The sequence below is a fragment of the Jaculus jaculus genome, chromosome 13 (genome assembly GCF_020740685.1).
Source record: "Jaculus jaculus isolate mJacJac1 chromosome 13, mJacJac1.mat.Y.cur, whole genome shotgun sequence".
Taxonomy (NCBI): domain Eukaryota; kingdom Metazoa; phylum Chordata; class Mammalia; order Rodentia; family Dipodidae; genus Jaculus; species Jaculus jaculus.
This window is the reverse complement of record NC_059114.1, coordinates 30,112,355-30,126,945: the sequence shown is the minus strand read 5'-3', so window position 1 is coordinate 30,126,945 and position 14,591 is coordinate 30,112,355. Positions and strand designations below refer to the sequence as shown.

Here is a 14,591-nt window from a genome sequence, read left to right as displayed (position 1 = left end):
TTTGTTCTTTGGACACAGGGTCCCACTCTTTGGGTAGCTTAGGCTGTCCTCACCCTCACGGTTCTGCTTCAGCTTCTGAGTGCTGGGAGACAGGGTCACATGTAGCCCAGGCTGGTCTTGAACTTGATAAATGTGTGAGAATGGCCTGGAGTTCCTAATTGTCCTCCTTGACTCCCGAGCACACCACCATGCCTAGTCTGTGTGATGCTAGAGATGAAAGCCAGGGCATGCTGCATGCTCGGCAAGCTCCGTGCCAGCCGAGCCTCGTCCCAGCCTTGGTGTGCTACACTTCCTGTAGCTGATGGATCTGTGTGAAGCTCTGTCCCCTTCCGCTCCCTGCTCTTTTACTTTGTTACACAGCATGGATTTTGCACTGCTTGACACCCATGTTTTCTGTGCTTTGGTAAAAGGTGCACAAGGCTGGGGACAGACTGGGGTCTTCCCAGTCCTGAGCCACTGTCTGGCCATGACTGTGTGCTCAAGACACGCTTGATGTATGAAATGAATGAGTGAGTGAACAAATGATGCTACATTGGGCCATACAGAACCCACCTTCCTACACAGTGCCATATGCTGCCACCAAGCTGCAGCCTTCCTCCCTACCCGCCCCCCCCCCAGCAGATGGTTATGTCCCTTGACCCTCATCCCCTAGATCATGTTGACAACTACAAAACCACAGCATGAAATCTGGGTCTCGTTAATAGCCACCACAAACTGGGTATGCTAGCTGCCCTTGGGAAGAGACTTTCTGTCACCTGTCCCCAAGGCTCCAGCCTGAGGAGCACGATCCCTGACATGTCTATGGCGGGACGCTTAGTGCAGGCTGTGTACGGGCAGCCGTGCTGGAGCTGTGGGGTGGGGGGACAACTGTGAGTTCCTCCTAGCCCACCTCATGGCATGTTCACTTCTCCCCTGCAGAATGTGCGCATTGATCCCAACAGCCTGTCCTTCAGCATGTGGAAGGAGATCCCTGTCCCCTTCTACCTCTCTGTTTACTTCTTTCACGTGAGCAACCCCGATGAGATCCTGAAGGGCGAGAAGCCACAGGTGGAGGAGCGTGGACCCTATGTGTACAGGTGAGGCGGGACCGGGTGGAGCTGTTGTGCTGAGCCTTGGAGTGTGCTCCTGGAGAGGCCAGGGACAGAGGGAGTGTGGTGCCCGCGAAGTTCTTTGTGGAGCAGTGATGTGGATTTGGGGCGGGGGGGGGGGACAGGGGACCCAGGAGGACACATAATGGGCCAGAATAGCTGCTGCTGAGTCAGAGAAGTCCCAAGAAGGAGCAGAGGTAAAATCAGGTCAGCATTGAGGCTAAGAAGAGAACAGCGAACAGCTAGGGGTTATGGGGCACAGAGGGTGTTGTGTCTTAGGTGACATGGTCAGTGGGCCTGTCTGAAAAGATGACTGGTGACTTCAGGGATGGAGAGAGCCCTGCGGCCAAGGAACAGGCCCTCAAGGAGGCTATGGTGAGGCTGGGGAAAGGTGAGGTAGGCCCTGAGGTGGGGCTCTGGTGAGGGTGGGAAAAGGTGAGGAAGCCTGCTTTCCTAAGGGTGCCCTGGGGCCTTGACCTCTGGTGTGTGTAGCCACCTGTTGAGGTGTTATCAGCCATCTAACACATGGGAAACTGAGGTCCCAGAACAAGGCCAGAGGTTGTCCTGCTCTAAGGATTTCATGGCTGAAGTTATGGGCTCTGAGAGCAGCTGGGGAGCTTTGCACTTGATAAGGAGTTTAGTACTTCCCAGTGCCTCAGTTTCCCATCTGTGAGATGGAGTGGCAGTGCCCCACCCTGGGCGGGTGTGAGGCCTGGGTGAGGAGTCAGTGGGAAGCTAGCTGGGCTGAGGCTCCAGGCGGGCAGTAAGCGTCCTGTAAGTGCTTTCATTTGGGTTCGCCTGATAGAGCCATGGTTTTTCAAGGACAAGGAAACCTGGGGACACGGAATTGTTCATAGGGGTTGGTAGGACTGATGAAATATGGGCTCAACTCTGACCTTCTGACCTTCTAACATGGGGTCTCAGACTAGCTTCACCATGCAGTGGCTTCTGAGCCTAGCTGGCCACCATCTTGTATTGATCCCTTCATTTGAGCACATATTGAGCACCAGCTGTGTACCAGGTGCCATGCTGTCTGCTATGGGAGCTCCCTGGCCCACAGAGCACCTGCTAACAGGGAAAGAAAGGCAGGGGACATGTAAGGTCAGATCGGACTGTAATAAGTGTGAGGAAAACCAAACCAGGGAGAAGATGGCTGTCTGGAGAGAGGGAGTTGGCAAGAGAGATAGGGGAGGGCCAGGGAGAGCCTCTGCAGAGGACCCTTGCTAGACGCTGGCCCGAGGAGAGCGCTGGGCAGAGCACCATGTGGCCCTGGGGCAGGCAGGCAGTGCATGCTGGCCTCAGACGTTCAGGCCTCTCGACAGGGTGTACTCAGCTCCTCTAGTTCTCTGCTCTGACTGCTTTCCTTGAATGTAAACTGCTTCATTCAGAACAGTCCTAGGAAGTAGGTCTCTTATTTTTTGGTGCTGGGTGGCAAGGAAGTGGGGAGGTGTGCAGATTTGGGGTGTTCCCTGAAGGAGCTCAGAGAGTCCCGGGGAGGGTGAGGACAGCAGAGCAGTGGTGGCAGTGAGTCTGGTGCACACAGGAAGTGGCAAGCCTGATTTTGGCATGGTCAAGTAGAGATACACAGACATACCAGGGACCCCTGGCTTCCAGAGTACCATGGGACTGGGAGCATCCATGTGCCTTATGAACTTGTCTGACCTGACGTTTTCCCACAGGGAGTTCAGACATAAGACCAACATCACTTTCAACCCCAATGACACAGTGTCCTTCGTGGAGTTCCGAAGCTTCCAGTTCCAGCCAGACAAGTCCAAGGGCTCAGAGAATGACTACATTGTCTTGCCCAACGTGCTGGTCCTGGTGAGGCTGTGACCTGTGCCTACCCTTGCCCTCTCCCCAGGGGTCAGAGCTACCTCATGGTCCACCCACTGTCCTCTTTTTTCATGTCTGCAAATTTTCCACCTCTAGCATGGGATGACCTGGTACCCTAGGCCATGGCCTTCTGTATCGGGGTGGGTGTGACAGGGACAGTGCTGTGCAGGTGGGGGCAGGAGGAGCTGAGTCTGTTGAGCACTCACTGTGTGAGTTCCCACATCTACACCCTGGCTCACTGATTCATAGATTGGTGTTGTGACACCCATGTGACATGGGTCACGAGGGCCCTGTGGGACTCAGTGCTCTAGTAGATGCCAAGAGTGCTCACCTAGCATGGGCCCAGCTGCCTGGGGGAGGACACCTTTGAAAAGAGGGCCTGGGCAGATCCCTCCAAGGACAAGATCCCAGACACCACCTGTGCCAGTCACTTGGCCAGGGCCAGGTAGTGCCATTTTTGCTTGGAGACCAACATACTGCTGAAGAGGAGCTTGGTGGGTCCCATGGTCACAGCCACTCAACTCAGTGCTGACTCCTGGAAGCAGCTGAAGACGGCATCAGTGACTGGGCAGGGCCATCCAACTCTGAGGCCAAGAATGCTATGGGGGCATGTGGCCAAGTCCCAGTGAAACTAATCTGAAAGACTGAAATGTGAAAATCTGAAATGCGGACTTCAGCTGGGCCTGGTGGCACACACCTTCAATTCTTGCTCTCAGGAGGCAGAGATTAGGAGGATCACTCTGAGTTTGAGACCAGCCTGGGATGACAAAGTGAATTCTAGGTCAGCTTTGGCTATAGTGAGACCCAATTTTGAAAAACAAAACAAAACAAAACAAAAAGAGATGAAATGTGTCCTTCTTGTGATTTTTATGTTTTTTTGGAGGAGAGAGTGAGAGAGAACACCAGGGCCTTTTGCCACTGAAAACTAATTCCAGATACATGCTCCTCTTTGTGCATCTGACTTTACTTGGGTACTGGGGAATCAAACCCAGACCATCAGGCTTTGCAAGTATGTACCTTTAGCCACTGAGCTATCTCTCCAGCCTGATTCTTTTTTTATTTTTGGTTTTTCATGGTAGGGTCACACTCTAGCCCATGCTGACTTGGAATTCACTCTGTAGTCTCAGGGTGGCCTTGAACTCACAGCAATCCTCCTACCTCTGCCTCCTCAGTGCTGGGATTAAAGGCGTGCGTCACCACGCCCGGCTAGCCTGATTCTTTTGATTTATGTTTCCTAATCATAAGAGCACAGAAAGCTTTGGTATCCATGCAGGGAACAAGCTGACGATGGGGCCTGTGGCTCATGGCTGGTTTGCCTGCCCACTACCTCATGTATGTTGCCACTGAAGGGATCAGCAAGGGTGGAGAGGCACTTTCTTTTTTTGGGGGGGGGGTTCAAGATAGGGTCTCACTCTAGTCCAGGCTGACCTTAAACTCACTGTGTAGTCTCAGGGTGACCTTGAACTCACAGTGGCGATCCTCCTACCTACCTCTGCCTCCCAAGTGCTGGGATTAAATGTGTGTGCCACCATGCCAGGCTTAAAAATTTTTATATCCTTTAAATTAAAAAAAAAAATTTTTTTTTGAGGCAAGCCCAATAGACCAGCCTTTTTTTTTTTTTTTTTTTTTTTTTAATGATTGAGAGTGAGAGAAAGACAGAGACAGAGAATTGGTGCACTAGGGCTTCCAGCAACTGTGATTGAATTACAGACATGTGTGCACCCCTGTGCACATGTGCGACCTTGTATGCTTCCATCACTTTGTGTGTCTGGCTTACGTGGGGACCTGGAGAGTCCTTAGGCTTTGCAGGCAAGTGCCTTAACCACTAAGCCATCTCTCCAGCCTTTTCTGTATTTTATTTTTTGAGACAAAGTTTCATATAGACCAGGCTGGCCTTGAACTTCTGGTCCTGTTCTCTCCAACTCCCAAGTGTTGTGATGACAGGCAGGCATCACCATGCATGGAAGCTATGGCAGGAGGATGGCAAGTCTCATCAGCCTGGGTTACATAGGAAGAGCCTGTATCAAAACAATAAAACACAGAGAAAGGTGCACGCCTTTAATCCCAGCAATTGCGAGGCAGAAGTAGGAGGACTGCCATGAGTTCAAGGCTACCCTGAGAATACATAGTAAATTCCAGGTCAGCCTAAGCTAGAGCGGGATCCTACCTTGAAAGACCGAAAAAAATAAATTGGGCTGGAGAGATGGCTTAGTGGTTAAGACTCTTGCCTGCAAAGCCAAAGGACCCAGGTTTGATTCCTCATGACCCATGTAAGCCAGATGCACAAGGTGGTGCATACATCTGGAGGTCATTTGGAGTGGCTAGAGGTCCTGGTGTGCCCATTCTCTCTCTCTCTTCCTCGCTTTCTCTCCCTGCCTCTTTCTCTCAAATAAATAAATAATTTTGGGCTGGAGAGATGGCTTAGCGGTTAAGTGCTTGCCTGTGAAGCCTAAGGACCCCAGTTCGAGGCTCAGTTCCCCAGGTCCCACGTTAGCCAGATGCACAAGGGGGCGCACGTGTCTGGAGTTCATTTGCAGAGGCTGGAAGCCCTGGCGCGCCCATTCTCTCAACCCCCTCTATCTGTCTTTCTCTCTGTGTCTGTCGCTCTCAAATAAATAAATTAAATAAATAATTTAAAAAAAATAAATAGTTTTAAGAAGAGAGAAAAATGGGGTTGGAGATGTAGCTCAGTTGTACAGTGTTTGCCTACATGCACGAAGCCCTAGGTTTGATTCCCAGCCTTGGGTGAACTGGGTGTGGAGATCCACACCTCCAATCCCAGCACTCAGGAAGTGAGGGCGGGAGGATCAGGAGCTCAAGGCCATCCTTGACTACATAGCAATTTTGAGGACAGTCTAGGCTACATGAGACCTTTTGGGTTGAAAAGAAGGAAGGAAGGAAGGAAATTTTAACAAAAGGAGAAGGGAGGGTTGGGGAGGAGGAGGAAGAAGACCATACTCCACTTGGCCCCTCAGCAGAGAGGTACTTCTGGGCTTACACCTCTGAAAGGTCAAGGGTTGTTCTGGCTGAAGGTAAGGAAGACTACTGTGTCTGTCCCCTAACCCTGTGTCCCTTTGGCTTTGCAGGGGGCAGCAGTGATGATGGAAAACCAGCCCATGAGCCTAAAACTGTTCCTGACCTTGGCACTGACCACCATGGGCCAGCGTGCCTTCATGAACCGCACAGTGGGAGAGATCATGTGGGGCTACGAGGACCCCTTTGTTAATCTCATCTCTAAGTACTACCCAGACATGTTCCCCATCAAGGGCAAGTTCGGGCTGTTTGCTGGGGTAAGTGTGCCCCAGGGAAAGTACAAAACTCAGGGCCCATGTCTGGTCTGGTTCCTTGCTGTGGTGATGGCCGTGTGCTGTGTAGGGCAGAGACCCTAGGTTTAAGTAAAGTCAGGAATTTATCAGTCCATATAACCAAAAACATGTGTTGGATTCAGGTGCAGCTTCCTGTAGGCTTAAGTGGTGTGACTAGGGCTTAGCTTGGAAAGTTGGAGGTTTGGTGGAAGGGTTTGGAGTGGGGAGGCAGGTCTCCTGTGTGCCCTGCTCAGAGCTGCATGCCTGCTCTTGGGTTTGACCTTTGGTGGTTTGGCAGGGTCATTGACTGAGTGTCTGAGAGCCAAGGGCCGGTCCATGTAAGGAGAGCTCATAACCCTGCTGAACTGCAGGATGAAATGAGCTGTATGGATTGATCTAGCCTCAGCCTTAAGAAAGTTTATGTTTTAATTATTTTATTTATTTATTTGAATGAGTGAGAGAAAGAGACAGAGAGAGGGAGAGAGAGAGAGGGAGAGAGAGAGAGAGAGAGAGGGAATGAATGGGTGTGCCAGGGCCTCCACCTACTGTAAATGAACTCCAGATACATGTGCCACTTTATGCATCTGGCTTTACATGAGCCCTGGGGAATTGAACCTGAGTCTTTTGGCTTTGCTGGCAAGTGCCTTAACTGCTAAGTCATTTCTCCAACCCTATTTTTTTAAAATTTATTTTTATTTATTTGACGGAGAGGGAGAAAGAGAGAGGGGGAGGGAGAGAAATGGGCACATGCCAGGGCCTCCAGCCACTGCAAACAAAATCCAGACGTGTGCAACCCCCTGTGCATCTGTTAATGTGGGTCCTGGGGAATCGAACCTGGGTCCTTTGGCTTTGCAGACAAGTGCATTAACCGCTAAGCCATCCTCCAGCCCCCCTAATTCTAACTCTAACTTTCTAATTTCCCTAACTCTAATTGTATTTATTTATTTGTTATGTCTGTGTCTGTGGGGGGAGTATGCATGTAGGTGCTGAGGTGCATGCCCCATGCTCACATATGCACAGACCAGAGCAAGACACTGGATGCCCTTCTCTACTGCACCTTGTTTCCCTAGATAGGGTCTCACTAAGCCCGGAGCTCCCCATTGTTTGGTTTGACTGGCTGGCCAGAGAGCCTCAGGAATCCTCTCGTCTGCACCCCATCAGTGCTCAGGTTACTGGTATGCATGGCCATCCCTGGCTTTTTTTTTAAGTAGGGACTTGGGCTGGAGAGATGACTTAGCGGTTAAGGCACTTGCCTACAAAGCCTAAGGACCCAGGTTCAAGTCCCCATGACCCACATAAACCAGATGTACACGGTGACGCATGCACACAGGTGGCACACGTGCACAAGGTGGTGCATGCATCTGGAGTTCCTTTGCAGTGGCTAAGGCCCTGGCACACCAATTCTCTCTCTTTCTCATAAATAAAAAATAATAAAACAAAGTAGAGTCTTGGGCTGGAGAGATGGCTCAGCAGTTAAGGCACTTGCCTGCAAAGACAAAGGATACTGTTTTAATTCCCCAGGACCCACATAAGCCAGATGCACAAGGTGGCACATGTATGAGGAGTTCTTTTGCAGAGGCTGGAGGCCCTGGAGTGCCCATTCTCTGTATCTGCCTCTTTCTCTCTCCCTTTTTCCCTCCTCTCAAATAAATAAATAAAAGTAAAAAACATTTAAAAAATTAAGTAGTAATACAGGTGTGGTGGTGTATACCTTTAATCCCAGCACTCGGGAGGCAGAGGTAGGAGGATCGCGTGAGTTCGAGGCCACCCTAAGACTATATAGTGAATTCCAGGTCAGCCTGGGCTACAGTGAGATTCTACCTTGAAAAACCCATAAATTAATCAATTAATTAAATAATAAAAATAAATAAAGTAGGGTCTTACTTTAGCCCAGGCTGACCTGGAATTCACTCTGTAGTCCCAAGCTGGCTTCAAACTCACAGTGATCCTCCAACCTCTGCGTCTTAAGTGAGGGGGTTAAAGGCATGTGCCACCACATCTGGCTATGCCTGGCATTTGTGTGTGGGGGGGAGGGGAATAAAGGGTTTATTTTGGCTTACAGACTTGAGGGGAAGCTCCATGATGGCAGGGGAAAACGATTGGACATCACCTCTCAGCCAACATCGGATGGACAATAGCAACAGGAGAGTGTGCCAAACACTAGCCAGAGGAAGCTAGCTATAATACCCATAAGCCCGCCCCCAACAATACACTACTTTAGGAGGCATTAATTCCCAAATTGCCATGAGCTAGGGACCTAGCATTCAGAACACCTAAATTTATGGGAGATACCTTAATCAAACCACCACATTCTGCCCCTGGCCCCCATAACTGAACCACCCCTGATGTAAAATACAGTGCATTTAGTCCAACTTTAATTTTGTTTGTTTTTTTCAAGGCAGGGTCTCCCTCTAGCCCACACTGACCTGAAATTCACTATGTAAAGCTGGGCATGGTGGCACATGTCTTTAATCCCAGCACTCAGGAGGGTTAGAGGATTGCCATGAGTTTGAGGCTACCCTGAGACTACATAGTAAATTCCAGCTTAGCCTGCGCTAGAGTGAGATGCTACCTTGAGGGAAAAAAAAAAAAAAGAAATTCACTATGTAGTCTCAGGGTGGTCTTGGACTCACCACAGTCCTCCTACCTCTGCCTCCCAAGTGCTGGGATTAAAGGAGTGTGCCACAATACCTGCCCAGTCCAACTTTAAAAGTCCCCATAGTTTTTATCAATCCCGATGATGTTCAAACATTCCCAATTTCAAGATCTTTATTTATTTATTTGCTTTATTTTATCCTTTTTATTTGAGAGAGAGATAAGAGGAAGACAGACAGACAGAATGTACCAGGGCCTTCAGCCACTGTAAATGAACTCCAGACACATGTACCATCTTGTGCATCTGGCTTATGTGGGTACTGGGGAATTGAACCTAGGTCCTTCCTTCACAGGCAAACTCCTTAACTGATAAGCCTTCTCTCTAGCCCCTCAACGTCTTTTAACAGAGCCATAATACCCAAAAAGAAAAACCCCCAAGCCCCATAATGGCACAGAATAAACATTCGCACTACAAAATATGGCATTGGGCATAGCAAAGAAATATTCAGCCAATACAAGGTTTAAACAGAGTAAACATAAAACTCTGTAGCTCCAAGTCCGGCAACTCTAGTCAGTGATGAGTCTCCAAGTCAATTCTGACCTGTGATGAGTCTCTGGGGTGCCAATTCCACCCCTCCAGCTAGGCTACTCCCAGTCCCAGAAAACTTCAGCTGATGCCAGCAGCTGTTCTTGGCAGCCATCCTATTGTCCTAGCATCTTCATTGGGTCTCTGTTGCAACCCACGGTCCATCCTCATGGCTCCATTGGGTCTGCATGCTGGCAATCCAACAAACCTACTTCACACTGCCCATGGCCATTTCCAAAATACAAAACCATGTTGCAAATCCAATGACCCTCTCTTTCCTGCCTTTGTTACACTACATAATACCAGGTGGGTTGCCAACTTGTTAATCCAGGGGGGAAATAAAGTAGCCTTTGAAGAACAGGACACTCCTTCAGCATTCCGACCCCTTCAAAACAGTCTGCATTCTTCCTATTGTCTCAGTGCAGGTCTACTGGCCCAATCTCAATGGGTGCAATCTCTCAAACAATTGCAGCTAAATGGGCAGAAGTTTCAGCCCAAAGATTTCATTTCTGTGCTGTATACCACTGTTCACACCAGTCCGTTTCTGTGCAGGGCAACCCTGCACAAATTCTCAGGACACAGACATAACCACATGCCTCTCACACAAACTGCTTCTAGCCCAGTCCAGGCAAAGTTCTTTCTTGCTCACGTAAGCCAAATCTGACAATCCATAGTTCTTACTGCATTCAGGTCTTTAAACTCTGACCAGAATAGTCCATTGAGCTGTACTTACAGCACTGCAAGCTGTCTCTTAGGCCAAGGCTCCAAATCCTTTTATATTCCTCTTGGAAATCAGCTCCAAAAGGCCCAGAGCCACACAGTCAGGTTTCTAGCAGTAAGGATACCACTTCTTGGTACCAATATTACTGTTTCAGTCAGATTCATATTTCTGGCAGAAAACACTTGACCAAGAGCAGCTTGTGTGGGGAAAAAAAGGGTTTATTTTGGCTTATAGACTCAAGAGAAAGATCCATGATGGCAGGGAAAAACGATGGCATGAGCAGAGGGTGGACATCACCTCCTGACCAACATAAGGTGGACAATAGCAACAGGAGAGTATGTCCCATGCCTGGCTCTTTATGTGGGTGCTAGGAATTGACCTCAGGTCCTCATGCCTTTACAGCAAGTGCACTTACCCACTGAGCCATCTCCCAACCTCCCTAGCCCCAGTTTCTCTGGGGCTGTTGACAGTGTGAATATTGGGGTGAGGTGGGGGGAGTTGGGGTTCTATAACTCTGTCCAGGACAGCAGGTCCTGCCGTGTGGGCAAATTGGAGACTGGTCAGTGATGTGATGTTGTGAAGGTGTCACTTCTAAGTGCTTTTCAGGTGACAGTTACTAGAGTCATCAGTGTGTGGGGATGACAGAGGCCATAGGCAGTGAGGCTTCAGTGCTGTGGCAGCTTTCCAGCAGGCTGTGCCACTCTGCCATTTCTAGGGCATGGTTTCCCCACTCGAGGTGACTTCGCGGCTTCAGGCTATCACGGCCCCATTCCAGGCGGCCCAGCAGGAAGGAAGAAGTGGTGAGGGATGGAGAAAGGAAACCAACTTCCACTTACCTTCCACACGTACTTGCATGGCCATACCATGGCAGGAGAAGCTAGGAGGCACAGCCTTCTAGGTAACTGAGAAAGGCTGGGGTTTGGTTATGAAGAAGAATGTGGAGGGCAGATTTGGGGTGTGTCTGCTCAGGACCAGACCGGAAGCTGAAGGTTCATCAGTGGTCAGGTATCCCAGAGAGCTTGTCCTCCTCTTGGAAATGTATTTATAACCTTATGGCGGTGGGCCCTACATTTTGGCTCAGGCCAGAGGAACAGCAACTGGTCTGGGCTCGGGGCTGTCTCAGGAAGAGGCTAGCCGGGATCCCAAGTTCTAAGCCTGACCAACTGGAATGTCAGGATTCTAGAAAAAGACTTCCCTCCCCAGGGAGGGGCTCAGGTATGGAAAAACAGGTCTAGAGAACTAGGCAAGAGATGAGAAGTCAGATTACCCTTTGATCTCTAGCAAGTGCAGACCTTTCTGCCTTTTTTACTTTCAAGGGCCACGCTAACTGCCTGACAAAGCTACCTGACTCCCTCTCAAACCGTTCCCACCAAACCCTCCACAGAACTTTGCTGCCGTGTGCTGACCCTTTCGTATTCTGTATCCTCCCAACAGCAATTCTTCCTCTGCTTTTTGCGTCTTTGTTCTGAATAGCAGCTGAGCCTGTTGGCAGCAGCCTATCAACTCAGTACTCAGGAGGCTGAGGCAGCACCATTGTAAGTTCAAGGCCTGCCTGGGCAATTTAGCATGACCCTGCCTCAAAATGACGAGTGAAAGCTGGACTGGGGGTGCAGCCCCGTGGCAGAGTGCTGGCCAGGCATGCGTGTGGCCCTGGGTTCCATCTGCAGCACTGCTGAGTTAGCGACCTGCTTCGAGGGCATGTCCACTGAGTCCACGTGGGCAGGGGACAAGCAGGGAGCAGGGAGGTAGTGCCATGCACAGGAGGTGTCTGAGGGCTGGCCAGTGGTGGCACTGAACATGCAGCCTGCGTGCCAGTGCCTTAGACAGCAGACGCTTCTTTCTTCACTCGCACATCCCTCAGGGACCAGCAGGGGACACTCCATCCTGACACATGTGTATGGTAGCTTCTGTAGGGGAATCTAGGGAAGAGTGTGCACAGGGTGGGATGGGCCTGTGATTGGACTGCACTCCTGCCGGGCGGGGTTTGGGCTGGGTTGGTGTTTCAAGGTGGGGTGAAATCACCCCACCATTCACCTGGTTGGAGAGCCAAGGAGGTAGGTCACTGCAGTCCATTGGAAACAGAAAGTGAAGGCCCAAGTCCCCTGTGACAGGAGGGCCCTGTCTGTCACTGAATACTGACAATGGACTGCTGCTGTCCCCAGGCCGTTCACCCCTGACCTGAGGCTTAAAGAGTGTCCCTACCATTTTCGCAGATGAACAACTCGTACTCCGGGGTCTTCACCGTGTTCACAGGGGTCCAGAACTTCAGCAGAATCCACCTCGTGGACAAGTGGAACGGTCTCACCAAGGTGAGAGTGGGAGGGGCCGTGCCCAGGGCCGGGTGGCACAAGCTGGTACGCCTCACGGGCCTGCTGCTTATGGCTTGTGTCTGCCGGGAACTCTCCTTTTCCTTCCTGCGACCTGCAGTGACAAGGAACACAGGAAAACATTCCAATAAAAGTAGACAATAGAGACAGGCGCTTCGCTTCCAGCCTGTGCTCACGTGCTCTCGCGGCAGCCCCGCGCTCGGTGTGGGAGCCAGCTTCCTGGCCGGCTGTCTTTTACTCCTGGGCCAGCTTCTCTGGAGCCAGAGCAGCGTTTTCTCTTTTTTGTTTGAACATGGTGGGACCTACCATAGATGTGTTTTGCAGCTGACTTTTTTCTTCTTGACGGCCCACTTGTATTTTTTTGGCAGTGTTACAAGTGGGACGCCCCTCCTTTACCTTCTCCTCTGAACCACACTCCAGCCCCTTGCTAGAGAATTCTAATAGGATCACCCTTTATAACCAGAAATAACTCCTCTTTTGTATTTTTCTTCTTTTTATTTAATTTAAAAAGTATATATTTATTTGTGAGCAGAGAGAGAGAGGGAAGAGGGACAGATAGAGATAATGAGGATGGGCACTCAAGGCCATCAGCCACTGCAGGCGAACTCCAGACACAGGTGCCCCTTGTGCATCTACTTGGGAATCAGACCCGGGTCCTCAGCTTCATAGACAAGCACCTCTACTGCTAAGCCATCTCTTCAGCCCTATATTTTTTCAAAAAAAAATGTTTATTGCAAGGAGATGGGGAAGGAGAATGGGCGTATCAGGGCCTCTTGTCACTACAAACGAACTCCACATGCTTTATATAGGTCCTGGGACATCACATCTGGGCTTTGCAATCAAGCCTCTGGCTTGACAAACAAGCACCTTTAACCATTGAGCCATCTTTCCAGCCACTCTTTTTATCTTGTGGTGCTGGAGATCAAACCTAAGGCAAGATCAGACCTCTTCCACTGAGGTATCTCTTCAGCTCCCCCTCCCCACTAACAATTCTGTCCTGAGACAGAGCCTCACTCTCTATGCCACACAGACTGGCCTCAGACTTGCCATCCTCCTGACAGATTATGACCATGTGCCATCATGCTCAGCCGGTGTTGCAGTCAGGTTCGCATTGCTGGTAGAAATCACCTGACCAAGAGCAGCTTCTGGGGAAAAAAAGGTTTATTTTGGCTTACCGACCCGAGGGGGAAGCTCCATGATGGCAGGGGAAATGAGGACGTGAGCAGAGGTGGACATTACCCTCTGGCCCGTATCAAGTGGACAATAGCAACAGGAAAGTGTGCCACACACTGCCAAGGGGAAACTGGCCATAACACCCATAAGGCCGCCCCCAATAATACACTCCTCCAGGAGGCTTTAATTTCTAGTTGTCATCAGCCAAACCACCACAGCCAGTGACCGTTTTTGTTGTTGTTTGTTTCAAGTTGTTTTTTGTTGTTGTTGTTTTGCGGGGTGGGGGGGTGTTTTCCAGGTAGGGTCTTGCTCTAGCCCAGGCTGACCTGGAATTCACTATGTAGTCTCAGGTTGGCCTCGAACTCATGGCAATCCTCCTACCTCTGTCTCCCAAGTGCTAGGACTAAAGGTGTGCGCCACCACGCTTGGCTTTTTTTCAGTTTTTGAAGTAGGTCTCACTTTAGCCCCTGCTGACCTGGAATTCACTATGTAGTCTCAAGCTGGCCTTGAACTCACAGTGACCCTCCTACCTCCCAAGTACTGGGACTAAAGGTGTGTGATGCCATACCTGGCCCCAGTGACCATTCTTCTTAATCTTCTTTTTTATTGAGAGAGAGAGAGAGAAAGAGGCAGAGAGAGATAGAGAGAGAATGGGTGTGCTAGGGCTTTCAGCTGCTACAAACAAACTCCAGCCATGTGTACCCCCTTGCACACATGTGCATGCTTGTGTCACTGTGTGTCTGGCTTATGTGGGACTTAGAGATTTGAACATGAGTTCTTCAGTTTTTCAGGAAAGCTTCTTACCTGCTAAGCCATCTCTCCAACCTTTGCTTTTTTTTTTGAGAGAGAGAGAGAGAATGGGCTAGTGACTATTCTTTTTTTGTGTTTGTTTTTTGAGGTAGGGTCTCACTGTAGCCCAGGCTGACCTGGAATTCACTATGTAGTCTCAGGGTGGCCTTGAAC

The 14,591-nt window shown here is 50.0% G+C and overlaps 1 protein-coding gene across 4 annotated transcripts in view; it reads left to right on the top strand.

The window, feature by feature from the left end:
- Positions 1-14,591, top strand: part of Scarb1 (scavenger receptor class B member 1) — a 93,253-nt gene that overhangs the window by 51,224 nt on the left and 27,438 nt on the right. For all 4 annotated transcript variants that reach the window (XM_045132803.1, XM_045132804.1, XM_004668502.2 and 1 more), the window contains exons 2-5: positions 919-1,076; positions 2,768-2,909; positions 6,008-6,211; positions 12,342-12,437. In XM_045132803.1, coding sequence (XP_044988738.1) covers positions 919-1,076; positions 2,768-2,909; positions 6,008-6,211; positions 12,342-12,437 — 600 coding nt within the window. The remainder of the gene's footprint in view (positions 1-918; positions 1,077-2,767; positions 2,910-6,007; positions 6,212-12,341; positions 12,438-14,591) is intronic.